This window comes from Podarcis liolepis (genome assembly GCF_965112155.1).
Source record: "Podarcis liolepis genome assembly, chromosome: 17".
Taxonomy (NCBI): Eukaryota; Metazoa; Chordata; class Lepidosauria; order Squamata; family Lacertidae; genus Podarcis; species Podarcis liolepis.
The window spans coordinates 20,674,483-20,701,350 of record NC_139571.1 but is presented as its reverse complement, the minus strand read 5'-3'; the positions used below and the strand labels follow the sequence as shown (position 1 = coordinate 20,701,350).

Genomic DNA, 26,868 nt, shown 5'->3' with positions numbered 1-26,868 from the left:
CACGGCTACCTATCTGTAACATTCCTGCTGATGAAGAAGACCTCTGAAGATGAGCAGAGAGTTCAGTCCTGCCTGCTGCTTCACTGGCATGTTGTCTGTCGGTGGGCATATTGAAACATATCGCTGTGATTCCCAGTGTCTCGTAGGAGATGGATCTACTAACTTGTTTTCTTCGCTAAGAATTGAAAAGTGCCCAAATCGCCTTTTCCTTCTTTCTCAGCATCTTCTCTCCCACAACAAAAGTCCACCCAGCTGTGAGTCATTCCAACACTTAACAAATCCCTGACTTGGATAAGTTTTAAAAAATGAAGCAAGCATAGAATGAAATTATACTTCTCTGCTTCACCAAGTTTAAATTACAGATATTTAGTAAAACGGGTCCAGTTCTTTGATTGGAGCGAACCGTCGAAATACGAAATAACGGCGTGCAGTTCTACTGATCGGACGGGTTGTTGGGAAGCCATATTAAGTTTAGACTGAAGGCAACTTGTGCGTTTGGCTAGATGTCTACTGGTTATAGAATTAAAGGGAAGAAAATCCCTGTAACACCAGGAGATTTACTGAACAATCTGGAGCAAAACAAAGCCCTTGTGTTCTGTGGATTGTGGCTGCCTTTCTAAATTATGATTCCATTGTGCCTGGCCGATACCTGTTTTTCAACCTTGTGGTATATCACAAGCTAAACACTGTGATATACTGATATATCACAATGTCTGAAATAAGGATGGAGCTATCTAGAGGCAGTGGCTGGCTTCACGGTTTTTCCAGCGTTGTGATTTTTGCATGTGAGACTCAATTTAGCCAAAAATTCTTAAAGCGCTGTGCATATTAGAAGTGCTATAAAAATGCTTAATGTCTGCACATAATTAAGAAACAAATGGCACAGAGGATGATTTGGTTGACCAGCTCGTCTGAATGTTTTTTTGTTTGTTCATCTGTAAGCGCAAAACTGGTGGCAGCGGCAGCAAAAAAAAATAGAATTGGTGAAGCTGGTCACAGTTGTTGCTCCCTGAATGTTGTGGACACAGGTTTCAGTGTCTGTATCCTGGTTGAGGTAACTTGTAACAAATCGATGAGCAAGGGCTTCTTTCACCTGTTCCTAGAGGAAAAGAAAAGGTGGGGGATTTTTTGCATTAGTGCCGTAATTTCAGTGAATTAAGAATAAAGACCATCTGGACACAGTGTTAGAAACTCAGATATACAAGCTAGGTACCAAATGGCTCCTTAAACCAGGGCTGCAGTTGCCAAAATGGAACGTCTAGTTACCATTTTGGGGCCAGGCGTCAAAGTGCAAGTAGATAAATAGGTAGCGCTCCGGCGGGAAGGTAAAGGGCATTTCCATGCGCTGCTCTGGTTCGCCAGAAGTGGCTTAGTCATGCTGGTCACATGACCCAGAAGCTGTACGCCGGCTCCCTTGGCCAATAAAGCGAGATGAGCGCCGCAACCCCAGAGTCATCCATGACTAGACCTAATGATCAGGGGTCCCTTTACCTTTACCACCTTGCTATGCCGTCGTGGGTCATCTGTTCTTGGGGCAGGGGCCCAGTAGGAATTTTTCCATTTGGCTGATGGGCTGGTGCCACTTGGCTTTCGCCTGCCGCATAGCAAATCGCCATAATTTTGTAATGTTTGGTGGTTAGGCATTGGTTCAATGTGGAGGGTAGGGTAGGTTGTCATACCTGCCCCTCCCAAGGTGTGATAGGGTATTCCGTTAAAGGAATCCAGGGGCTCGCCATGCTTTTGTCCGATCCCCATCCAGGGGTTAGGGCCACGGCAGAGCACCTGGGAGCGTTTTGGGGTGAGGTTGCATCTGTGGTAGGACCAATGCTTCCCCCAGTATGTTTACCCTTACTGACTTCTGCCGGTGTCCAGTTGTCGGTGCTGCCCTGCCGGAGCTGTCGGCGCAGCTAGTCGTACCAATGCCTAAGCAAACCACTCACATTCTGTTATCAATAAAGCTATGACCAAAGTTATGCCAATAACCTTGAACTAATATTGTTGTCAACTGTGTCTTTCTTGGGGGGTCTTCACACGCAACAGTTGTACAATGCTGGTGTAAGTTACGTGAAGTGCTTTGAACAATTGTTCTCTATAAATATCACATATTATCATTATACAGTGAACGCTCGGGTTGCGAACGTGATCCGTGCGGGATGCACGTTCGCAACCTGCAGCTTTCGCAGCCCGCATCTGCGCACACGCGGGTCATGATTCGGTGCTTCTGCGCATGCGCGACCGCCGAAACCCGGAAGTAACGCGTTCCGGTACTTTTGGGTTTTGGCTGTCCGCAACCCGAAAAAACGCAACCTGAAGCAGCTGTAACCCGAGGTGTGTCTGTATATATTTTTAAACGATGCTTTTAAAAATGCCAAGAATAACGCAGATACAAAACTAATACTCTAAAGAACAGGAAACCGTACAATAATATGGTATATAGGACAGTGGGCAGATTTTTGAATCGTTTATTTTTAAAAATGTGATTTGAAAGATCCCAAGGGAAAAGACATGATTTAGACTTTAGCCTTTAGTTTCCCATTTTGCAATTCCTGTATTTGCTGGATAAGCACGCATGCCAACTGATTGCTTTCGCATAATGGTTTGCAACTAAATACAGCCTTTAGTATAACCAAGGAGCTTAATCGTTAAACCTTTGCTCTTGCAACCGACATGCCTTTTGCAGAGCAGAATTAAGCCTGCTTAGGAAAAAGAGGCAGATTTGTTTGTGACGACCCCCTGTTCACATGCAAGGAAGCAACTTCCATTTGATGGTTGGAGCCCCACAATGGGCATTGCAGAGGGTTGAACTAGATCAGGGGTAGGCAACCTAAGGCCCGGGGGCCGGATGCGGCCCAATCACCTTCTTAATCCGGCCCGTGGACGGTCCGGGAATCAGCATGTTTCCACTGTCCCTCAGACCTTGTCGGGGTGCTGAACTATATTTTTTTGGGGGGGGGGATGACAAATTCCTATGCCCCACAAATAACCCAGAGATGCAATTTAAATAAAAGTACACATTCTACTCATGTAAAAACACGCTGATTCCTGGGCCGGATTGAGAAGGCGATTGGGACGGATCCAGCTCCCGGAACTTAGTTTGCCTACACATGAACTAGATGATCCCGGTCGTCCACTCCAACTCTGCAAAGTATATACACAAAGTATCAAATGTGGTGACAGTAATAATAATGCAACCAAACAACAACACCACAAACTGGCTTATAAATATAAAATCAAATTTGCTAGAATAGAGATAGACTTGTAACCATTCAAGCAACAAACATACTGAGGTGCCATGAGCAAAACAAAGCCTGGAGATACTGTAAACATGGAGTGGATAAATGTACAGCTGTATCTTAACAAGTGTGTAGCGAAACCTGTAATATATCCAGACAACCGGTCTCCTTTTGCCCACTTGCGTTATTCTCACCAGGGTGATGGCTTTGATTTGCCTTCCTGTGATTGATCCATGCCTACGGCTTCGTGTTTCCAACTGAAGACCCATTGAAGAACATCTCATCCAGTTCAATCTTTGAAAAACAGCTTTGAGAAACTTTTTCAGATTCTCCAGTGTGCTACCCTTGCCATTGTGGCGACACAGGGTTACTGTTCCGTGATTGGACTTACGCTACTTGTTGAATGGCCCATTTATCCAGTCTGTATAACGTTTATTGATTGCACATGTAACTTGTTAAGATACAGTTGTACAGTGGTACCTTGGGTTACATACGCTTCAGGTTACATACGCTTCAGGTTACTAACTCCGCTAACCCAGAAATATTACCTTGGGTTAAGAACTTTGCTTCAGGATGAGAACAGAAATCGTGCTCTGGCAGCACGGCAGCAGCAGGAGGCCCCATTAGCTAAAGTGGTGCTTCAGGTTAAGAACAGTTTCAGGTTAAGAATGGACCTCCGGAACGAATTAAGTACTTAACCCGAGGTACTGCTGTACATTTATCCACTCCATGTTTACAGCATCTCCAGGCTTTGTTTTATACATGGCACCTTAGCAAGTTTGTTGCTTGAATGGTTACAAGTCTATCTCTATTCTAGCTATTATTCTAGTAAATTTGATTTTATACATATAAGCCAGTTTGTGGTGGTGTTGTTTTGTTGCGTCCAGTCCAACTCTACAATTCTAAGATTCTAAGGCTAAACTTCCAATCCTGGTCTGCTTTGTCTGGGAAGAAAGACCCCTCTCCAAACATGGTTGGATTTACTCTGAGCAAAATGCACAGGATTTGGCTGCAGGTGTTCAGAAACGTCCAGAACGAAGAGAAAGTCACCATTGCCTTTTAAAATGTGGCTCTTTTTTAGGGGGTGGGATGTGTGTTATTGGGTGGTTGTTTTTATTTTGATTATATATATTGTGGTTTTTATTTTGGTCTTGGCTGTAAACCGCCCTGAGACGTCTGGGTATAGGATGGTATATAAGTTCAATCAATCAATCAATCAATCAAATAATGGAAAAAATAGGTAAAACAATAGTACCACACCCTGAGTGAATTGGTTAAAATGTATTAAAATGGGATCTAAAATGTGTTGGAAATGCCAAGAAGCAGAGGGGACCTTCCTACATATGTGGTGGGGATGTAAGAAACTAAGGGATATCGGGAGAGAATGGGAAAAGATTTCTCTTTCGCCTCCGTTTGAAGCAAAACTCCCCAGCTTGTGTCTGAGGGATCATGTTCAGATCAGGTAGACCAGTGGTTCCTAACCATTTTTTGGCCATGCCCCACCTAAGCATCTCTAAAATCCTCATCTCCCCACCCCTGTGACATATACCGTATTTTTTGCACCATAACACTCACTTTTTTCCTCCTAGAAAGTAAGGGGAAATGTCTGTGCGTGTTATGGAGCGAATGCCTGCGGGTGGCGGGGGGGATCTGCTGCAGTCGTGAGCAGAGAGTCCATGGTTCCCCTTCCTTCCCTCCTCCGTGGTTACAAAGCATGGATCCACATGGATCCTCAGGATTTTTGCATTGGGCTACTCCAAACTCACTGTCAGATCACATGTCTGTGGCCATAGCATGAACCACAAAAATCATATATCCACTATTTCGTTTAGAATATTTTTTTTCTTGTTTTCCTCCTCTAAAAACTACGTGCGTGTTATGGTCTCTTGCGTGTTATAGAGCGAAAAATACGGTAATTCTTCTTATTCAAAAAGTGAACTCCTCTTCACATGGAAGAAGCCTAAAAGGCCATTAACTGTTAATAACTCATTCTCGAATTGCCCCCCATAAAAATCGAATTGTCCCCCTGTGGTATGTGCGCCCCACGTTGGGAACCACGGATGTCGACGGTGTGGGTTAGATCCCATGTTTTCTATGAATCTTTCAGAGCATCCGTTTACTCCTTATTTACTCCAAGTTGCCCTGAGTTGGAGGAAAGCACATTCTCGCTCCATCCATCACCCAGGAAAACAAGGACTACTGGCTTGTGTGTGTGTGTTGTGTACTTAAAGGCAGGGAGGTTCACCTACCCTGTTTAGATGGCACTGCTGATATTGGAACCTGAATTTGCTGCCTCTCCCCTTCCTTCACTAACTTACTTTTTAATAATAACAATAATTCACAATGTGGTGTTTGATAGACAGTAATGATTCAGTCTTTTGTAATTGTAGGCTTCAGCACATTTGTTCTACATTCAGAATTTCACTTAAGACTCCTTATTTTAAAATAGACACACCATAATATATTTTTAGAAAACAAAATCTGTCTTAATTTTTTTTAAAGCTGATTTAAAATTACAGATTTTTATCAGCAATTAAACCCAAAAAGTATTTGTTCTTTCTACACTAGCCGTGACCTTTCATGTTGAAATGTACCCTACACATGAGTAAATACGAAGATTGAAGTGAAAGAAGGGAACCATACACATTCAGGATACTGGATGTGACTTTAATTATATGTTGCTAAGTTTTTAATTCCTTATGCCCACCTGTAGATTAATACTAGATTTTCTTTCATCTTCACGCTGCAATATCTGGTATACTATGCAGTCATCAATTCACTTCCTTTTAATTAAAATTGCTGTAAATGAGACTTCTTTAGCTGTTTTTTTAGACGGATGCTACAACCTCTCCTGGCTAGTTTCCAAAGAGCATACTTGATGTTTTGGGGTGTTAATACATCGATATAGGTTACCAGGAACTTCTGTTATAGGTTACCTATAAGATCCTTCCAACTTACTGGGATTCCAATTCATTCCTGTTGACCAGTTCTCTTCATTTCAATGGGACTTCTCCGACAGAGTTCCCCTGTGTTTAGCATCGTATGAGAATATTCTTAACTAATAAATAAATAAATACAGAGTTCCCCTAACCTTAGCCTAAGAGCACTCCCCCAAGCTCTTACGCCAAGGTATATGAAAATATTACTTAAATAATATTATTACCTTACTCCTTTAGCTTGTTGAGAAGCTGGGTTATGAACAGAAAGCAGCCTTTCAGTTCTAGGTGGACCAGCTCCCAGGCGCAGCGACTCTGCTGGTTGGCGGCTAGGAAACTGTTCATTCTTTGAAAGTATCGCTTGACTTTTATGGGCGAAGGAGATGGTGCCCCGTTGGCAGAGTTTGCCAGTTTCCCTCCCTGCGTGTCTTTTGCGCACGCCTCCAGCTGTTTGGTTTGCTGGTACAGGTCGCTCTGCAAGGACTCGAGACACGTCGCGTTCCAGGCACCGCAAGGATGGTCTTTGCCGAGAACGTTGAGGCTCTGCTGGAGAAGCTCGCGGACGATGATGACGGCGCCGTCGCTCTCCAGAGCGTTGAGAGCTTTCAGAGGGAACCTGAAGTCCATTGTCTCAGATACGCATTGCAGAGGGAATTGTCCGGCCGTCCTGCAGAGATGGTTCAAGTTGGTCTGGATCATTTGGTTCCACCGGGTGTGGAGCACAGGGCATTTGGAAAGGGGGCTGGATTGCGCGAGTTTGCCGGAGAGCACCAGCACCAGACAAATGCTTAAGCTGTTCCCACCAGTAGTGAAGCCCATGATGAACCAATGGCTGTAACTACCTTATCTTCCTGGAGTCTCTTTAAATATATTTCGGAACACCTATAAAAATCTGCCATCCTGAATTCATTCAACATGAGACATTAGTATTAATCATGATATGAATTTTTCCCCCATCAAGATTCCAAATGCCTTTGAGGAACATGATTTGGTTGCTTTCAGTTTCGTTCAATGAGTTTTAATTAAAATGTGAGGTTTTGTTTTGTTTTGTTTTTTACTACCCTCTTACAGAAAACTTAGCCAAGTTTCAAGTGGACCATATGAGGAGAGAGAGAGTGCACATTTTCTTTTTCTCTTCTTTCTGTTTATAATATTTTAAATTAATTTCCAGTGCCTTCTTAGAATTAGAAAATAAACAAGAGTTCAGCATTAGCTCTTTCCTGAAATCTGAAGAGATTTCCCATCTCATATGTCTACATCCTTAAAAGGTCCTTATTTGTTTATTCGTTGTTTAGTTTATACTTTTATAATGCTGTTATTCAGGCAAACTGTTCCCAGTTGATGAGAACACTAAAATAACAACAAAATTAATCTTTAAATCCCACTAAAGTGGTCAGTAAGACAACAGGTTAGAATAAAACCCAGAAGACTGGGAAAACAAGGAACTGTTTTCCTGGTACCAAAGAGAAAGCAAAATGGTGGCAAGATGGACCTTTGATGAGCGGGATTGGCAAAAGATCACTACTGCAAAGGGTTTTTCTCTGGTTACCTTAAATGCCCTTGGATAGCTCATGGGAAAATACCTCTCTTTTTTATTTCTTGACATGGGGCAGACTGAGGTGGTAACAGCTATTCCTTCAGGTACTGAGGTCTCAATTTCCTATTTTATTTTTAAAACAATGTTTGGTCCCCAGCCAGTTAATAACTTCCTATTTTCTTGTCTTTGGCACTTGAGTTGTAAGAGGCTGTTCTGTTTTTTCTACATGCACTTAGGTTATTGTTGTATCACAGAGAAGCCACTAAGGGAGCCCATTTGACTGTGAATTATCTCTGTTGTAGACTTAACTTTTCAGGTTTCTGTTACTGGTCAAAAAGCGAAAACTGCTTCGTTTCCTACTGCATTGCCCCAGCTGCCTAAGTGGTGGCAACTTAGCAACTCTTCAAACAGGAATTAGGGTGGGTATAATTTAATAAAACTTGGAGGGCATAATTTAAATCCCTGCCTGGGCTGGTCTTTTCTCTGCTTATAGTTGCTTGTGCATTAATCTCAAGTGAGACTCAGTTAACCGGGATTTAACATAAGGTCCTATAGGTCTAGGGATGCGGGTGGCGCTGTGGGTTAAACCACAGAGCCTAGGACTTGCCAATCAGAAGGTCGGCGGTTCTAATCCCTGCGACGGGGTGAGCTCCCGTTGCTCGGTCCCTGCTCCTGCCAACCTAGCAGTTCGAAAGCACATCAAAGTGCAAGTAGATAAATAGGTACCACTCTGGCGAGAAGGTAAACGGCATTTCCGTGCGCTGCTCTGGTTCGCCAGAAGCGGCTTAGTCATGCTGGCCACATGACCCAGAAGCTGTATGCCGGCTCCCTCGGCCAATAAAGCGAGATGAGCGCCGCAATCGCAGAGTCGGTCACAACTGGATCTAATGGTCAGGGGTCCCTCTACCTTTACCTTTTTTACCCTGAAGCATGGGTGAGGAACTTGTGTCCCTCCATAAGTTGTTACACTACAGCAGGGGCCAGCAGACCTTTTTATCAGGAGGCCGGTCCACTGTCCCTCAGACCTTGTGGGGGGCCGGACTAGATTTTTTGGGGGGAAATGAACGAATTCCTATGCCCCAGAAATAACCCAGAGATGCATTTTAAATAAAAGAGCACATTCTACTCATGTAAAAACACTCTGATTCCCAGACCATCCACAGGCCAGATTGAGAAGGCGATTGGGCCGGATCTGGCCCCCGGGCCTTAGTTTGCCTACCCATGTACTATAGCACCCATAATCTCTGACCGTTGGCCATGCTTTCTGGGGCTAATGGGAGTTGGGAACTCAAAAGTGGCTTACTGTAGATTCTTAGTAGGTTATGCTTATGGAGTGATGTGTATTCACTTTGAACTGGGGCTGGTGAATTTTACTTCCAAGTAGAACCTTTACTCAGCCCTGAAGCTCAGTGGGCAATATTGAAGAAGAAGAAGAGTTTGGATTTGATATCCCGCTTTATCACTACCCGAAGGAGTCTCAAAGCGGCTAACAATCTCCTTTCCCTTCCTCCCCTGCAACAAGCACTGTGAGGTGAGTGGGGCTGAGAGACTTCAGAGAAGTGTGACTAGCCCAAAGTCACCCAGCAGCTGCATGTGGAGGAGCAGAGACGCGAACCCGGTTCACCAGATTACGAGTCCACCGCTCTTAACCACTACACCACACTGGCTCTCAGTGTGCTATTTATACTTTCTCAGCCTAACCCACCTCACGATTTTTGTTGTGAGGATAACATTGGGCGATGGGTTGATGGGGGGGATAACCATGTTATTTTGAGCACCTTGATGAAGGTAGAAAGAGAGAGAAAGAAAAAGATAGAAATAAGATAGAAACAGCAGTTTAATATCAGCTCAAGTGTCCTGGCTTTCCCTAAAGAAACTTGGGAATTCTAGTTTGGGGAGTGTGCTGAGAGTCCATAATCCAGCTTTATGGAACTATAATCTTCAGAACTGGAGTTTGAAGAGACAAGGGTGTTGAAACAAGGGACTATAGCAGGCACCCCCAAACTCAGCCCTCCAGATGTTTTAGGACTACAACTCCCATCATCCCTAGCTATCAGGATAAGTGGTCAGGGATGATGGGAATTGTAGTTCCAAAACATCTGGAGGGCCGAGTTTGGGGGTGCCTGGACCGATACTAAAGTACAGTCTGTGATTCCTCAGTCTATGCTAACATCCACTTAATCATGAATTTAGGTAAGAGGAGATGTGATAAAAAAGGAACATGAATGGCTCACTTTTTCTGTAGCTCCCTTGAGTTTGATTTTTGAATATGCTTTAATTTCCAAAGGGCTGGGCCCTGGCTTGAAATGTGCAAGTGACAAAGAGTCCTTGGAACAACGTGCAAGTTGTCCATCGCATTCCTTCCACATGTATCTTTGGCCATTTTCTCCCCATTTCTCCATACATGTTTTCAAAGTATCTGCAGAGAAATGTAACGTCAGAAGCAACGGTCACCCTGTGTCCATCATGGCGATTTTCACATCAAGGGAAGTCATAGAACCACTCTATTCTGCCTCGGTCAGGCCACACCTGGAATACTGTGTCCAGTTCTGGGCAGCATAATTTAAGAAGGATGTTGACAAGCTGGAAGGTGTGCAGAGGAGGCCAACCTAGATGATCAAGGGTCTGGCAACCTGGAGCCTTATGAGGAACGGTCGAAGGAGCTGGCTATGTTTAGCCTGGAAAAGAGGAGACTGAGAGGAGATAGGAAAGCATCTTCAGATATCTCAAGGGCTGTTGCATGGAAGAGGGAACAAGCTTGTTTTCTTCTGCTCTGGAGGATAGGACTCGAACCCATGGCTTCAAGTTACAAGAAAGGAGATTCTGACTAAACATATTTCACAAGCACACATTGAAGGGACTTGGCCCTTAGTGAATCTGTGTCTCAGCACGTTTGTTGGAAAAACATTGAACCTAGCTCTAATGAAGGCATATCGGTGAGATGCAGCCGTAAGCGATGTTAAGTAGGACGGAGCACGGTAGATAGGGGTTATGCCGAGATTTAACGGCGAACAGGCTCCACCACCAGCTAAGAAATTTTGGTATAGCTCCGCATCATCCAGCCTTTGATTTATACACCTTTTTGTCGTGTTTAGATCCAGTTTGAGCAATTCAGTGGGCGAGATCTCATAGGACAGCAATTTGGCATGGATTTTTCCTGACCACAAATTTGTGAAGTCATCCCGCCACATGCATTGAATGAGATAGTGGTTCGGGAGTTTATGCCATAGGGATATCCAATAAATCAAAACTCTCCTCCATAATACTAACTCCACTGAGGGGATCTTAATTTCTAAGCGAATAGCCGCATTACAGTCTCCCTCGGGAGGTTGTGGACCTTCCTTCCTTGGAGGTTTTTAAGCAGAGGTTGGATGGTCATCTATTCTGGATGCTTCAGCTGAGATTGCCAGGGGTTCGGACTCGATGACCGTTGGGGTCCCTTCCAACTCAACAATACCATGATTTCATTTTTGTTATACCTGTGTTGTCATCAATTTACTGTTTTAAAACCTTTCGTTCCACAGTCTGCAGCCGTCGGGCACAATACGCTGTGTAAATTCAACCAGCTCACCCACTGGTGGGAAATAGGATTAGACGCACCGATTCACCAAATGTCTTCCTTCCCAAGCGGAAGGGGGTTCATTTTTGTCCTTAGGAGCGTTTAGAGCAGGAAACAAATCAATATTAAAGGGATTTATACAGATTCATGCTAAGTCCGTGTCTCCTCAAAACAGATGGACGAGAGCTGTGCAAGTGCGGTTTCTAAATTTGGCCCAGTGGAGCATTTAACTATGGGGAGCCAGCTTTCTCAGTTGGGCTAATGCAGGCATGTCCAAAGTCCATTTCGGGGGCCTAATTTGGCTCGCTGGTTGGTTTAATCCGGCCCCTGTGGCAGTTTATTTTCTGGGGTAAAATCCTAAAAACCCTCAACAACTTCAATCTAAAAAAACCCCCAACAACTTCAATCCTACTAAAAAGGTCAACAACTTTGGTTGGCCCTTTGGGCAGCCCTCACGGCACTTCATCAAATCTGACCAGCTAAGGGAGCTGGGCATGACCAGCTAAGGGAGCTGGGCATGTTTAGCCTGGAGAAGAGGAGGTTAAGGGGTGATATGATAGCCATGTTCAAATATATAAAAGGATGTCACATAGAGGAGGGAGAAAGGTTGTTTTCTGCTGCTCCAGAGAAGCGGACACGGAGCAATGGATCCAAACTACAAGAAAGAAGATTCCACCTAAACATTAGGAAGAACTTCCTGACAGTAAGAGCTGTTCGACAGTGGAATTTGCTGCCAAGGAGTGTGGTGGAGTTTCCTTCTTTGGAGGTCTTTAAGCAGAGGCTTGACAACCATATGTCAGGAGTGCTCTGATGGTGTTTCCTGCTTGGCAGGGGGTTGGACTCGATGGCCCTTGTGGTCTCTTCCAACTCTATGATTCTATGACCCTCTTTGAAAAAAGTTTGGACACCACTGGACTTGCAAATGGTGCTGAAAAGCCCCCTTTTCCATCCCTCAAATTCTCACTTACAGGTATTTTAATTCCCTCCATTGCAAGCACATGAGCAGGTTGGATGCTACCCAAGAGTGACATAAGGACTTCTTCTGTTTCATGATGACTGTGCACAGCTATAAGGGTCGGGTGATTAAGAGCACGCTAAGCATTAGTATATAAGGAAGACGTATACTAGACAGAATGACCCAGACAGCGCTCTTAATTTGTGCGGCATCGCCTCCGGCATTTGTGACGAGGATAATTACTGTTGTTTAAGTGAGAGTGTTTTTCTATCCAGAGTTATGACTAAAGGAGCCAGCGTTTGAATTATTTGTGCTGTGCTTTTTATATATATACAGTGGGACCTCGGGTTACAGATGCTTCAGGTTAGAGACGCTTCAGGTTACAGACTCCGCTAACCCAGAAATAGTACCTTGGGTTAAGAACTTTGCTTCAGGATAGGAACAGAAATTGTGCTCCGGCGGTGCAGTGGCAGCAGGAGGCCCCATTAGCTAAAGTGGTGCTTCAGGTTAAGAACAGTTTCAGGTTAAGAACGGACCTCCGGAACGAATTAAGTACTTAACCCGAGGTACCACTGTATTTTGAAGAAAAAAAAGAATGAATTCCTATGTCCCACAAATAACCCAGAGATGCATTTTAAATTAAAGGACACATTCTACTCATGTAAAAACACACTGATTCCCGGACTGTCCAGGGGCCGGATTGAGAAGGCGATTGGGCCGGATCCAGCCCCCGGGCCTTAGTTTGCCTACCCATGGTTCAGAGTGATTGCACACACAGAATCAGCACATCTGATCTCCAAACAGCTCTGTGGAGAATCTTGGACTTGTAGAGTTGGAAGGAACCACAAGGATTCATCTAGTCCCGGCATGTCCAACAGGTAGATCGTGATCCACCAGTAGATCACTGGACATCAGTGGTAGATCATTGGTAGATCACTGCCCCCCCAACTATGGTTCTCCTAAAAAAATGGTTCCCCTGAGTTGTGCGTTCCTCCAACTGAAGAGGGCAGGAATCGCCTCTGTTCATTGTTCCTGGCTCCACTCTCGGGACAATCCAGCAAATAATGCCAGGCTCCAAAATGTGGGACTGGAGATTGTCCCAGATCTCGCGCAGAGGCAGATGTCCCGTGCCAGGAGGCAGGTTGGGTCTTGCCTACCGCAAGGATCCGTCTTGGCTAGGAAGGCAAATCAAGATTTGTGGCCTAAATAAAATGTCGGTATCAGGTCAAGGGGCGACATCAGCAAGTGGGGCACAGGTGATAACCTATTGAGGGTGGGTGCCCATGGGTGGAAGCCCAGAGAACCGATGCCTCAAATGGTATTTTATTCCCAGTGACTGTTCTGCACAAACACTGCAATCACAGGTAGGAAATTTATGGGCTACTCCTAAGCACGGCATAATAATTAAAAAGCTGTCAAGAGCAAAATGTAAATATAAATGACACTACAATCCTACACATTTACATAATCTGACACTTTCTTCAACAGAACTTAGTATGTAGTAAAAAGCGTTCAGGACTGCAGCTTAAAGGTATAATCCTATACAGTGGTAACTTGAGTTACATACGCTTCAGGTTACATATGCTTCAGGTTACAGACTCCTCTAACCTAGAAATAGTACCTCGGGTTAAGAACTTTGCTTCAGGATGAGAACAGAAATCGTGCTCCGGTGGCGCGGCAGCAGCGGGAGGCCCCATTAGCTAAAGTGGTGCTTCAGGTTAAGAACAGTTTCAGGTTAAGAACGGACCTCCAGAATGAATTCAGTACGTAACCAGAGGTACCACTGTAAATGTTTATTTAAAAGTAATTCCTACTGAGTTCGATCTCCGCAGTTAATGCAACCTAAATCACATTTGTCCAAATACGCTTGCAGCCCATTTCCTAAAAAGACCTGTGGATCAACTGTTTTGAGAACTGACGGCTTTTAATGCCGCCGTGCTGTTTTTATTGTAATTATTTGTATGTTTGAAACAAGACTTTTTAATATATGTGTGTAGTTTTAATTCTGTTAATGTTTAATTGTTTTTATGATTTTTTTTTCTGTGTTTAAAAGTTCTGTGTATGAAACTTGAAACCGCTACTAGATATGGAAGAAGATCTTCTAGAATCGTTGCTTGGGCCATTTATGCCACTTGAAATTGAATTTCTTGTCTTAAAATTAGTAACATGTGTCTCTGTGTTTATTATTATATTTCCTACACCTGAGACTCTTACCAATTCATGCAAACATCTTTCATTTTTATATTGTATTGCCCTGCAAGGGCAAATATAGAAAGACTTGTGAATGAATAATTTCACAGAATTGATTGTACCATCGCATTCATAAAATGAATATGACTTACTCGTCTGATGTAGCTTTTAAAGGATATTTTAATAATTTCTCACTACAGTGTTCTTGCATCCCAGAGTTGGGGGGGGGGTTATTAAAAAAATGCTAACGCAGTAGGCATGAACAGGCAACATCAGGCAGAGAATACAGACTTTATGCATATAAGACAGCAGTGCAAAGTGTTTTCCTGTAATGATCAAAGAGGTAATTGGGATTGATTTTTTGTTTAACCTACAAGTCTGACTGTTAAATAATTCCAAGGGACCTGCTGGGGGGAAATGTGCAGAAAACTAATGAGCGGTTTGCCAATGCTGGCTCAAATCGTTGCGACAAATGAACTGGAAAAATAAAGAGAAGCCATCAGAATAGAAGTAGTTTAGGAACATTGGCATATAATCCTAGTGGAAAAGACAATAGCATTATAGCAAATATGGGGAGGAAAATTACTACAGATTCCTCTGTATCTGAGCCATGGGAGAACTCTTCAGAACATGTGGAGAACCTTCTGGATGAGGCCAGTGGTCCATCCATTCCTGTATCGTGTTCTCACAGTGGCCAACCAAGAGCACTCTGCCCTTTTGTGTTTTGATATAGCATCTCTTGTAAATTATGTTTCCTGAAATAATAATCACAGTAATAAGACTATGAAGCGTCTTTTGTACATCCCATCTGCTCATGTTTGACGTTTATTCATTCCCATGAATGTGTGTTATGCTACAAGTTGAGTAACGCCAACAGTTACGGGAAGATAGTCTCCCTTGTTAAATCCCACAGTGCCTATTTGCAGAGCATCTTGTTGTCTGTTGGCTCAGAAAGATAACTAGGGCAAATTAAGCGGCCAGCTGACTTGGGTCATTACACATGACTAGGGCCATATGGTGAAACAGGATTACTTAAGTATGTCGCTGCTGGGCCACATCACATCGTCCCGGGCATTAAAAGAGAGCCAAATGGGTCAGATCGTTAAAAAAACACACCACGGTTTTAATGGCTGAATAGTTTCAGGGAGGTTACTCACCTAACAGAGGTCAGAATAATGCTTGTGACCTTATCTGGAGCTTATAATCCAGGCCGTAATCGAAAAACGGTTGCTCCCAACCAGCTCATTGTCCACCTGGTGCATAAAGATGTCTGTGCCTTGCTCAATATCGGCAACGCTGTCTCCAGGTTTTTTGGGGGGAGGGGGTCTGTGGTCCAATACCCTCAGTAAAGGTAAAGGGACCCCTGACCATTAGGTCCAGTCGTGACCGACTCTGGGGTTGTGGCACTCATCTCGCTTTACTGGCCAAGGGAGCCAGCTTACAGCTTCCGGGTCATGTGGCCAGCGTGACTAAGCCGCTTCTGGCGAACCAGAGCAGCGCACAGAAACGCCGTTTACCTTCCCGCTGGAGCGGTACCTGTTTATCTACTTGCACTTGACGTGTTTTCGAACTGCTAGGTGGGCAGGAGCTGGGACTGAGCAACAGGAGCTCACCCCATTGTGGGGATTCGAACCACCGACCTTCTGATTGGGAAGTCCTAAGCTCTGTGGTTTAACCCATAGCGCCATCAATGGTCCCCCTCTAACCTAGACCAGAAAGGACTTGGAAACTTGGAATTCTTTGAGGCTGGTCTGATCTTTGATATTCGGTTCAAAGTGGCAATGGAAGCACTTTTGGGGCAAGGAGTCCTCTGCAGGTTGGGGGGCCATGGCAAATGTCCAACTTTGCCATCCCCTGGGGGGAGCCCTTGGGAGCATGGCCTTACCATTTGGAAGAATGAGATACAGTGGTGCCTCGCAAGACGGAATTAATTCGTTCCGCGAATTTTTTCGTCTAGCGAATTTTTCGTCTTGCGAAGCATGGTTTCCCATAGGAATGCATTGAAAATCAATTAATGCGTTCCTATGGTCAGAAAAAGTACAAACAAAGCCAAATTTGGTACAACAAGAGTTTATTAAGTGCTCTTTAAAGTCACACATACTGTAAAGAGCATTTCAAAATTCAAACCAAGAATTTTTTTAAAAAAACAGCAGAGTTGCCCAATGGTCACAGAAAATCATAAAAATGCAGGGGGGGGAAACAAGCTTCCAGATTCTTGCAAACCCCTCCCCAACTGTTCCCCCAGCCACCCAGCACACAGAAATTCAAATCCAGATTTTTTTTAAAAAAACAGCAGAGTGGCCCAATGGTCACAGAAAATCATAAAAATGCAGGGGGGAAAAACCACACAAGCTTCCAGATTCTTGCAAACCCCTCCCCAACACCAAGTCCTTGAATTCCAAACACCCCAACCCAAAATCCAAAACCCCCCAAAAAGTTTTAAAAGCTTAACTTACCAAATGGCTGCAAAAGAAGTATTGGAAAAGCTACAAAAATCACCAAAGTCTTTAAAAACCTCAAAAAAGGCTACTATGTACACTGCGTTCTATGAGTTGCTCCTCGAAGTCAAGTCGCAACTGTATTAATGGTGTTAAGAAAAAGGAAACAAACTTGCAAGACGTTTTCGTCTTGCGAAGCAAGCCAATAGGGAAATTCGTCTTGCGAAGCAGCTCAAAAAACGGAAAACCCTTTTGTCTAGCGAGTTTTCCGTCTTGCGAGGCATTCGTCTTGCGGGGCACCACTGTAGCTGGTTTCTGGGCATCACAGAAGTGCAGAAAACCTATTGATTTATTATAGCATTATTTTTTTCCGTCACAAAGAGGTGGCTTGTGAGATTTGGTGTGTCAGGTCTTGACTGGTCTTGAATATTCCTCACCTTGACTCATGGGGAAAAGGGGAGACGTTTCATGGAACTTTGAAGTGTCAGGCATAGCCCTACTGGCTTTAGCCCAAACGTAGCAGAGTTTTTCCTGCACAGCGAAGAAGCTAGTTGCGGCGGTAATGACTAGTCAGCTAGACTCAGAAGAACTATTTACAGGATTTATTAAAAGGAAAAATAAAACCAGCAGAGTTTCTGCATACAAATAAAGGCAAAATAAATCCTCTCTTTCTCTCTCTCAAAACCATACACAGCACTTCTAACTCCTAACACACCTCAAACCAAACTGTGCTAGTAATCCCTAGATAACAGAGTTGAGTGCTGCTCGTTAACCAATCAGAGTGAGTAGTTTCTAGGTCAAGCAGACCTGGGCTTTCTGCCAAGAGTAAATTGACACCAGCTTGAGTTAATTGGTGAAGCTAGAATCTGCAAGTTTCCCACGAGAACCAATTAACAGAAACTGAACACCCCCTCACAGATTCTGCTGAACAATTAACACCAAATACACCTATGTAGGAGATCATTTTTCCAGCAAACCTAAACCCTTGCACATTCGCTTGTTCTTTATCTTTGCCAATGGTTTAGTTAACACATCTGCTACATTTTCTTCACTTGATACATAAGTACAGGTGATTACATTGTCTTGTACACAGCAACGTACATTTTGGTATTTTACAGAGATATGTTTGGAACGCGATTTGAAACCCTCTGTTTTACTTAAGGTTATACAAGCTTGATTATCAATGTAAACTTGTACTGGTTCTCCACAATTCACATTTAAATCTGCTAACAAATGCTTGAAATAAATCACCTCGTTGCACAATTCACTCAATGCGGCGTACTCTGATTCCGTTGATGACACACTTACAACGTCTTGCTTGCGTGACCGCCAGCTGATTAAAGCTCCACCGACCATTATGACTAGTCCTGTGACAGATTTTCTATCTGGCAAATTTCCCCAGTCACTATCACAGTAGCAACTCAACATTTCATCCTCTGAAGAATTTAATTGTAACATATAGCCAATTGTCTGTTTGAGATACCTCAGAACTTGTTTTACCCCTTTCCAGGCATTTAGTGTGGGTTTTGAGACCAATCTACTTAATATGCCTACTGCGTAGCTAATATCAGGTCTGGACCACTGTGCTATATACAATAAACTTCCAATTACAGAGTGATATACATCAGGATGTTCAAATTCAGGACTCTCATCTACGTGAAGTGTTTTTATGAAACCTGGATCCATAGGCACCGCTGCCCCTTTGCAATCCTGCATCCTGTATGTAGTCAGTAGTTGTTTAACTTTGTTCTGCTGACTAATTAGGCAGCTGCCATCTTGGGCCCAGCACACTTCCAACCCTAGATATGTCCTAACCGGGCCTAAGTCCTTCACTTTGAACTTACTGGACAATTGCTTGGCAAATCTTTTAGTTTGTTTATCTGTTTTGCAGGCATACAATACATCATCTACATAAATCAGACAAAACTCTTGATCACTGCCTGTACCACGTACATAAACACAATTGTCAGCTGTACTCTGCTTGAAACCAAATGACACTAAGGCCTCATGGAAACATTTGTTCCAAGATCTTGCAGCCTGTTTGAGACCATATAGAGCTTTGTTTAATTTTAACACTCTATTGGAACCTGTCTCATAACCAGGCGGTTCGGCTAGATAAAGGTCTTCTGATATTGATGCATGTAAATATGCAGTCTGGATATCAAAATGGTTTAACAGGAGTTTTCTCTTTGCTCCAAGCGTTAAAATCAGCCTTACACTGTCCCCCTTAGCAGTTGGGGAAAAAGTCTCGTCATAATCTTTTCCAGGCCTCTGAGAGTATCCTTGAGCAACTAAACGAGCTTTGTATTTGTACTCTCCTGTCACCAGAGGTTTAAGTTTGTACACCCACCTGCAGCCTACAATCTTTGCCCCCTCAGGCGCTGCTACTGGTGTAAAAACCTTGTGCTCATTCAGAGAGGACATCTCTTCCTCCATTGCCTGTTTCCAGCGCTCTGCCTCCTCTTTTGGTAACTTTAACACCTCCTGAAAACTCTTGGGTTCTGCACTTACACTAAACACATTTGCAGTATCTGGGGAAAAACGCACCGGAGGCACTCCTTTGTTTTGTCTTTTAGATCTTCTGGGAGAAAATTTTTCTTCTGACCCACTTTCCTCCTCAGAACTACGACCTCTCTTTTGTTGCTTAGCAACTGGTCTCTGGCTAACTCCACTTTCTTGAGAGCTCTTATCTGAACTTTCCTCCCCCTCAGACTCTGATTCTCTATGTCTACCTTCAGAGTCATGAAGCTCCTGGGAAGGTTCAAACCAAACCTCAGTATTGGCATGTAGTCTCTCCCAGCCACTATGTTCACAAAAACTGGCATTCCTGGAGATCACAATGCCATTTGTCCCTTCAGCAAAGCGGAAACCTTTTCCCAGCTCCTGGTAACCCACAAACACTAACTGTTTGGTCTTAGGATCTCCCTTCTTCCTCATTTGTTTCGGAATTAATACCCAGGCTTTCGATCCAAACACATGCAAATGGTCAATTTTAGGTTTTTTCTGAAACAATTTAAAGTACGGGGTTGTACCTATTGTTTGATGAAAGAGCCTATTTTGGAGATAACACGCGGTGAGCATGCTCTCCCCCCAATAAGACATGGGCAAATCAGCATCATCAAGCATGGCAAACATCATATTTTGTAAAGATCTATTTTTTCGCTCTGCAACGCCATTCTCCTCTGGGGAAAAAACGTTCGTTTTTCTATGCCCAATGCCACGCTTTTGTAACCAATCTCTAAAAGCATTTGACATAAATTCGCCACCTCTGTCCGTCTGTATCCTTTTGAGTTTAATGGACAGAAATCTTTCCACAGATGCCACCCAGCCTTTAAACTTAGTGAACACGTCACCCTTATTCTTCATGGGAAAAACCCAAGAATAACGCGTGGCGTCATCCACAATTGTTAGTGAAAAGCGCGATCCACCCCTGCTTACAGCAAATGGACCAATTACGTCCATGTGAACCAGCTGTAGCGGTGACTCACTGACTCTGTCACTTCTGGGGTAAGAGACTCTGTGGGTTTTAACCTTTTTACAAACATTACAATCAAGGTACTTGTTACAACTCTTTAAATTACCCCCATCAGCCAACTCAGATATTTTTAGTACACTTTTCCAGCAAGCATGCCCCATTTTCCTATGCAATAAGTGCACACAGTTGTCATGTATAGCTTTGTTATTCACTGCAGGCTGAGATTTACTGACTACTGCTGCAACTTGAGATCCTGCTTTAAGCCAAAACAAGCCTCCCTCTGACTTAGCAGTGCCTAAAATCTCACCAGCCTTCTTAATAATGCAACTGTCTCCTTCAAAATACACTTTAAACCCAGCTTTTAGCAAACAATCTACAGACATCAGATTGCTCCTTAATGACGGCACACAAAGTACATTTTGCAGGCATTCACGAAGACAAGGAACAAAAACTGCACCCCCCGAAATCACTTCGGAAGTACTTCCGTCTGCTAGAGCCACCTGGCTGCGCTGTGCTGAGTTCTTGGAAACAAACAATTCATCTGAATTCACGATGTGGCGAGACGCTCCCGAATCGACCACCCAGACCGCTTGTTTCTCATCAGCAATCTTGACCTTGGCGGTCACCAGCTGAGCCGACTGTTTTCGTTTGAAGAATTTCTTTTTACGCTGCTGCTGCTGCTGATCTCGTCTCTGCTCCTGCACCGGCAACTGAGACTTGACCAACTCTGGACATTGTCGTTTTAGATGCGCTGAAGACCCACATCGGAAACAACGCCTAACAGCAAACGCTAACTCCTCACCAGTACGCTGCTCTTGCTTCACCTCTGGCACGGCATGAGAACTCCTTCCAAACCGCCCACCTGTAGAAGCCTCTGCAGCCACCGACCTTTCTTGCCTCTTCTGCCATTCTTCAATCAAACGCCCAGTAACGTAACTGACTGATAAATCACGCTCCTGTATGCCTTCTAGAGACAAAACTAAATTATCCCAGCTTTCCGGGAGAGAACTCAAAATAATAGCCACCTTCTCCTGCTGGTCTAGTGCACAGTCTCTTTCCTGTAGCGCAGCAAACTTTAACTGTAAACTGTGTAGGTGTTCCTGCATTGTAACCCCAGGCTGTAACATTGCCTTGTACAATGCCTTGCGAATGAACAGCTTGGAAACCGCTGTCTCACGCACATGGAGTTCTTTAAGTGCTTGCCACACACCTCTAGCTGTCTTGATTCCCCTCACATACGGCAACTGGGAATCTTCCAGCCCCAAGACAATTGTGGCCCTTGCTCTTTGGTCTTTATCGAGGTCTTCATCATCAGGCTTCGTAGGAAACTTACTCACCACTTGCCAGAGACAATCCCTCTGCAGCACTGCCTGCATGCGTTCCGACCACAGCAAGTAATTGGAGTCATTCAGACGCTCAAAAGCCATCTGAACTGGTTGTGAGGCCATCTTGAGAGCGATGTCCCTGGAACCCGGAACCAGCTACTCACGACCACCGAGAGAGAAAACAGGAACCACAGCACCCAGCACTCACACGCTGCAGCTGTTGTCCTTGTGTCCACTGCGTCACCAGCTCACCACAGTCAGGAACCAGCCAGTGTCCATCTGCTGCACCAACAGGAACAACAACTTCTGGGACTACTGGAACCAACACCGTTGATGCTGACACCACCGCAACTCAGGCTGGCAGCACAATGCCCATAACCTCATGGAACTTTGAAGTGTCAGGCATAGCCCTACTGGCTTTAGCCCAAACGTAGCAGAGTTTTTCCTGCACAGCGAAGAAGCTAGTTGCGGCGGTAATGACTAGTCAGCTAGACTCAGAAGAACTATTTACAGGATTTATTAAAAGGAAAAATAAAACCAGCAGAGTTTCTGCATACAAATAAAGGCAAAATAAATCCTCTCTTTCTCTCTCTCAAAACCATACACAGCACTTCTAACTCCTAACACACCTCAAACCAAACTGTGCTAGTAATCCCTAGATAACAGAGTTGAGTGCTGCTCGTTAACCAATCAGAGTGAGTAGTTTCTAGGTCAAGCAGACCTGGGCTTTCTGCCAAGAGTAAATTGACACCAGCTTGAGTTAATTGGTGAAGCTAGAATCTGCAAGTTTCCCACGAGAACCAATTAACAGAAACTGAACAACGTTTGCTATTCTGCTTCAGGCAGCAAAAAGTCTTGGGGTGGCCCTGCAAGTATACATGCCCCTTGGTCTGTGTGTAGTCTGTTTATGGAAGTCCATTGATGGAGGCAAGAATGGGCTACCAAGTATCAGGGATTGTCGTCAGATTTTGTTCCCCATTATCGTAACGCTAAACTTTGCAAAGTGGTGCTGAGTCGTTAATTGAGTCGTTTCTCGGTCATGCTGAAGTGTTGGGAAGTGGCTGTTCATGATTTAAGTACAGTCGTATCTTGGAAGCTGAATGGAATCCGTTCCGGAAGTCTGTTCAACTTCCAAAACGTTTGGAAACCAAAGTGCGGCTTCTGATTGGCTGCAGGAAGCTCCTGCAGCCAATCGGAAACCTCATCGGATGTTTGGCTTCCAAAAATAGTTCACAAACCGGAACAGTCATTTTTGGGTTTGTGGCGTTCGGGAGCCAAAACGTTCCACTTGCAAGGCGTTCAGGATCCAAGGTACAACTGTAATATGGAAGATCTTTCAGATATTTATTATTAATAAAACTTTGAGATGCACCGTATTTTTCCGTGTATAAGATGTCCCCATGTATAAGATGCTTCCTATTTTTAGGGACTCCAAAATTAAGAAAACATCCCTTAGCACTACCCATGTATAAGACAAGCCCCAATTTTAAACCTTTTTTTTTTTTTTTGGTAAAAAACCCCCTAGTCTTATACATGGAAAAATATAGTAAAACAAGTCTGCATTTTTAAAAAATGCATCTTAAATATAGCTTTAGAAACCTGGAAGAATCAGATACCCCCTTTGGGGGGAAGGTGTGGAATTGGACAAGATCCCCAATGCTTTTGCACAGGTGTGTGTTGCCGTGTGTCCCGCTGCCCTCGCATTTTCCTGCCATCTGTTTGAGCACGTTGTAAATCGCTTGTCGCTAGGCAGCTGGTCCCCCATTGCCGTATCTGCAAAGTGGTCATCTTGGACGCCAATAAAATTAGCACTCAACGGAGCTTATCGCAACATAACTGGAGGAGGGCTAGACATCTGTGTGGGATTCTAGATGCTCTGCTGTTTGCACCAATTAACAGCATCTGGACGGCAGTCTGTTTTCTTAAAAATTTCCAGCAGGGGAAGGTATTGGGGGAAGAGGAGGAGAGGGAAAAAATCAAAATAATTTAGTTATGATGATGTTGTATGAGCATGCCAGATATATATCCCTGAGAGAATACAGGCTCCCTACTAGGCGCCTTATTAGATTATCAGAGTTTCCTAGCATGTTGTTCCCAGAGGATGAAAGATCAGAACAAAAATAAACTCTTGCGTGTCGAGGTCCCCAGGGCCACCCCAATAACTCACACATCACACCAATATTTTTGTTTAAGGTTTTTGGCATAATTTTGGCCACAACTTCATTAAAATACAAACATGTGAGTTGCTTAGGCATTGGTTGTGACTATCTGCCCCCCCCCATGGGGGAAAGTCTGACATTCCGCACGCCTGCGAAAGTCAGAAAAGGGGAATACACTTGGGTCTAGCGATGGAGCAGGGAACCTGCCCTCAGCCCACCCCAAATGCAGCCAGGAGCTCTTGCAGTGGCCCAAGCCCCCTTGACAGGGTGGACAAGCAAGAGTTAGCCCCTGATTCCTTTAACGGAATCCCTCGCAGCAGCAGTATTAGAGGGGCAGGCACAGCCAATCCATGCCCCTCAACCAACCAAACCATAAACCAATGCCTAACTGCAACCTTACAAGTTGTGAAGATTTGCTACGCAGTAGGCAAAAACCAAATAGCCCCAGCCAATCAGCCAGATGGACAAAATTCCTACCGGACCCCTGCCCCAAGAGCAGACGACCCGATGACAGGCATAGCAAGGTCAAAGCGAACAACCCTAATTCTAGGGAGGGGGGGACGGGCAATCCGATGCACGGGGCGAAAATAGGAAGCCCTAGCCTCGTGCAAGGAGTTTTAGCATTTCTGGCTGTCAATCAACAAATGGCAACATTAACTTCTTCCCAACGACAAGGGAAGCCCAATCGCATCAGTGGCCAACGGTCAATTAGCCCGCCCCACAACTTTGGAGTGTCCTGGCGGCCCCCACCGCAACACGTGCTCTCCATGAAGGAGAACGCGCTTTGCTATGTGTCGAGGCTAGTAGCTACTTGAGTGGGTCAGCTGTTCATACAAGGAAGAAGGTTTGCATTGATTTGGCTTATAGGATCGTGGCTGACCAAAACCAATAGGAACTTTTAGATTAGTTGCAGAGCCCAAGCACTGCATGCAAAAAGTCCCAGGTTCATTTGCTGGTTCGTTCTGCTTCTTCTTAGGAGGGTGATTAAAACTTCTTTTTAATTGGCCAAATAGATATTTGGAAAGCTGTGCTGACCTGCTCTGTTTGTTGTTGTTGTTGTTTTTATTGTGCGGCGCTCTGTGGAAGCGTGGAATATAAATTACTTCAAATAAATAGATGGGCAAACAGTTTGACTTGGTGTAAGGCACATCCTTACGTCCCGAGAGACAACATTCTTAAAAAGCCTTAAAACCTAAAACTGTCCGATAACTTATTAAATGAGGTCTGGGGCATTAGAATGGAGACAAGAACTCCATAATTTTGTTCCCATTTTTTTATTATTACACAGAATGGTCAGTTCTATTTTATATAACATGCAATGTAAAAGAGTTATTGCTGTTAGAAATTGACAACGTTTTTAGCCACTGCTATTTAATAGCGGTCCAGCACCGAGGGCCTTCTGGCAGTTCCCTCACTGCGAGAAGCCAAGTTACAGGGAACCAGGCAGAGGGCCTTCTCGGTGGTGGCACCAGACCTGTGGAACACCCTTCCACCAGATGTCAAAGAGATAAACAACTACCAGACTTTTAGAAGACATCTGAAGGCAGCCCTGTTTAGGGAAGCTTTCAAGGTTTGATGAACTGTTGTATCTTGGTATTCTGTTGGAGGCCGCCCAGAGTGGCTGGGGGGGGGGCCCAACCAGATGGGTGGGGTATAAATAATAAATTATTCTTATTCTTATTATCATCAGAATCATCCACCTGGAAAAGTAGCCCATCTGGGAGGTGGAAAACTCCGACCCTGACCCTTGGAGCTATCCCGATTCATGAGGCTTCAGGAGTAAATCCTGAGGAAATATCTGCAACCGCTACCTTACGAGGGGCATATTCTGGAGAAGAAAAGGTTAAGGAGTAAGCCCTACACAAAGTGGGAGTCCCTAAGATGGCGCCTTGTACGCCAACTTGCAGCAGCAGCCAAGCCGGTGCCAAACATATTGCTCTGCTTTCCTTTAGACCACACCAGCGAGGCCAAGAGTGTGGGCTCTTGTTTTCTGGGCACCCCAGGAGCTCCATACACACTGCCCAGAGGGGTCACTTCAGTGCTACTGATGCAGCAAAAACAATACAGGAGCCAGCCCTTTACAAGTTCCTGATCTTTGCAACCACAGCTGGCGCTGCGATTCCCCGGCGGTTTGGCTTCACCCCCCAGAGACTCACTCCACTGTCTCTTAAGCCAGACGGATGCCAACTGTAGATTGAAACGCCTTACTGTTAAATTAGCGAAGAGTGTGTGCGTTTTACATGTTGACTCTTTAAAATCTGTTATGTACTGAGTTGAATAGGATCCAAACTGCAGCAGTCTGATTGTTCCTAGAACAATAGGATTCAGAATGCAGCAGTCTGATTGGTCCTAGAACAATGCAGCATTATGATTGGTCCGCAGGTGCTACCCAATCCAGCTCCAGATGGAAGTGAATCCACAGCCTAATTGGCCTACAGGAGAATTCTGGAATTAGCCAATCACGTGTAGCCCATTGTGTAAATAATGTATATAAAGCAGATACTTTGGGGGGACCTTCATTCATTCCTCCTCACCACTATGAGCTGAATAAAGAGCATGAAATCACTTTGCGACTCTGAGTATATTTCGAAATCCTTTTTAAAAAAAACGTTGCTTTAAGCATCGTACCCTTGGGAAGGCATCTAAAAATGTCACAAACAGGTAACGTTTCTGTTGCTAAGACATGAATATTAAAATTAAGGAACAGTAAATGCAGGGCTGTCGCCACTTATGTTGGTCCCGGTGGTATTTACATGGGTTGTTAGTCTTTGGTAATTGATCCCCCGCCCTCTCCGCCTTTATTGATGAAGGAAGTGGTTGGAAGTTGGCTACAGAATAAGTGATTCAAGATAGTTTTGTGGCATTGGAATGGGATGTGCGACAACAGCGGAGCGTGGGGTGGAAAGCTGCACCTGCAGCTAGTGACACATGGGAAACAAACTGCACATTATGCCTAACGATGATAATTGCATAAATTAAAAACCAGAAGGTAAAAGAAATTGCATGTTATGCTCCATGTCAAGCGTGGCTTTACATCTCCTGTTGCTTTTAAAATCGCAGC

The 26,868-nt window shown here is 44.2% G+C and overlaps 2 protein-coding genes across 6 annotated transcripts in view; one reads left to right on the top strand and one right to left on the bottom strand.

Annotated features, from left to right (window-relative positions):
* MOB3B (MOB kinase activator 3B) overlaps positions 1–26,868 on the top strand; it is a 102,526-nt gene that overhangs the window by 6,912 nt on the left and 68,746 nt on the right. The window lies entirely within an intron of this gene.
* IFNK (interferon kappa) lies at positions 28–7,264 on the bottom strand. The gene is made up of 2 exons (XM_083482365.1): positions 6,397–7,264; positions 28–1,099 (listed from the first exon to the last, which is right to left on the bottom strand). Exon 1 carries the CDS (start codon positions 6,986–6,988, stop codon positions 6,398–6,400), a length of 591 nt encoding a protein of 196 aa, XP_083338491.1. The 5' UTR covers positions 6,989–7,264; the 3' UTR covers positions 28–1,099; position 6,397.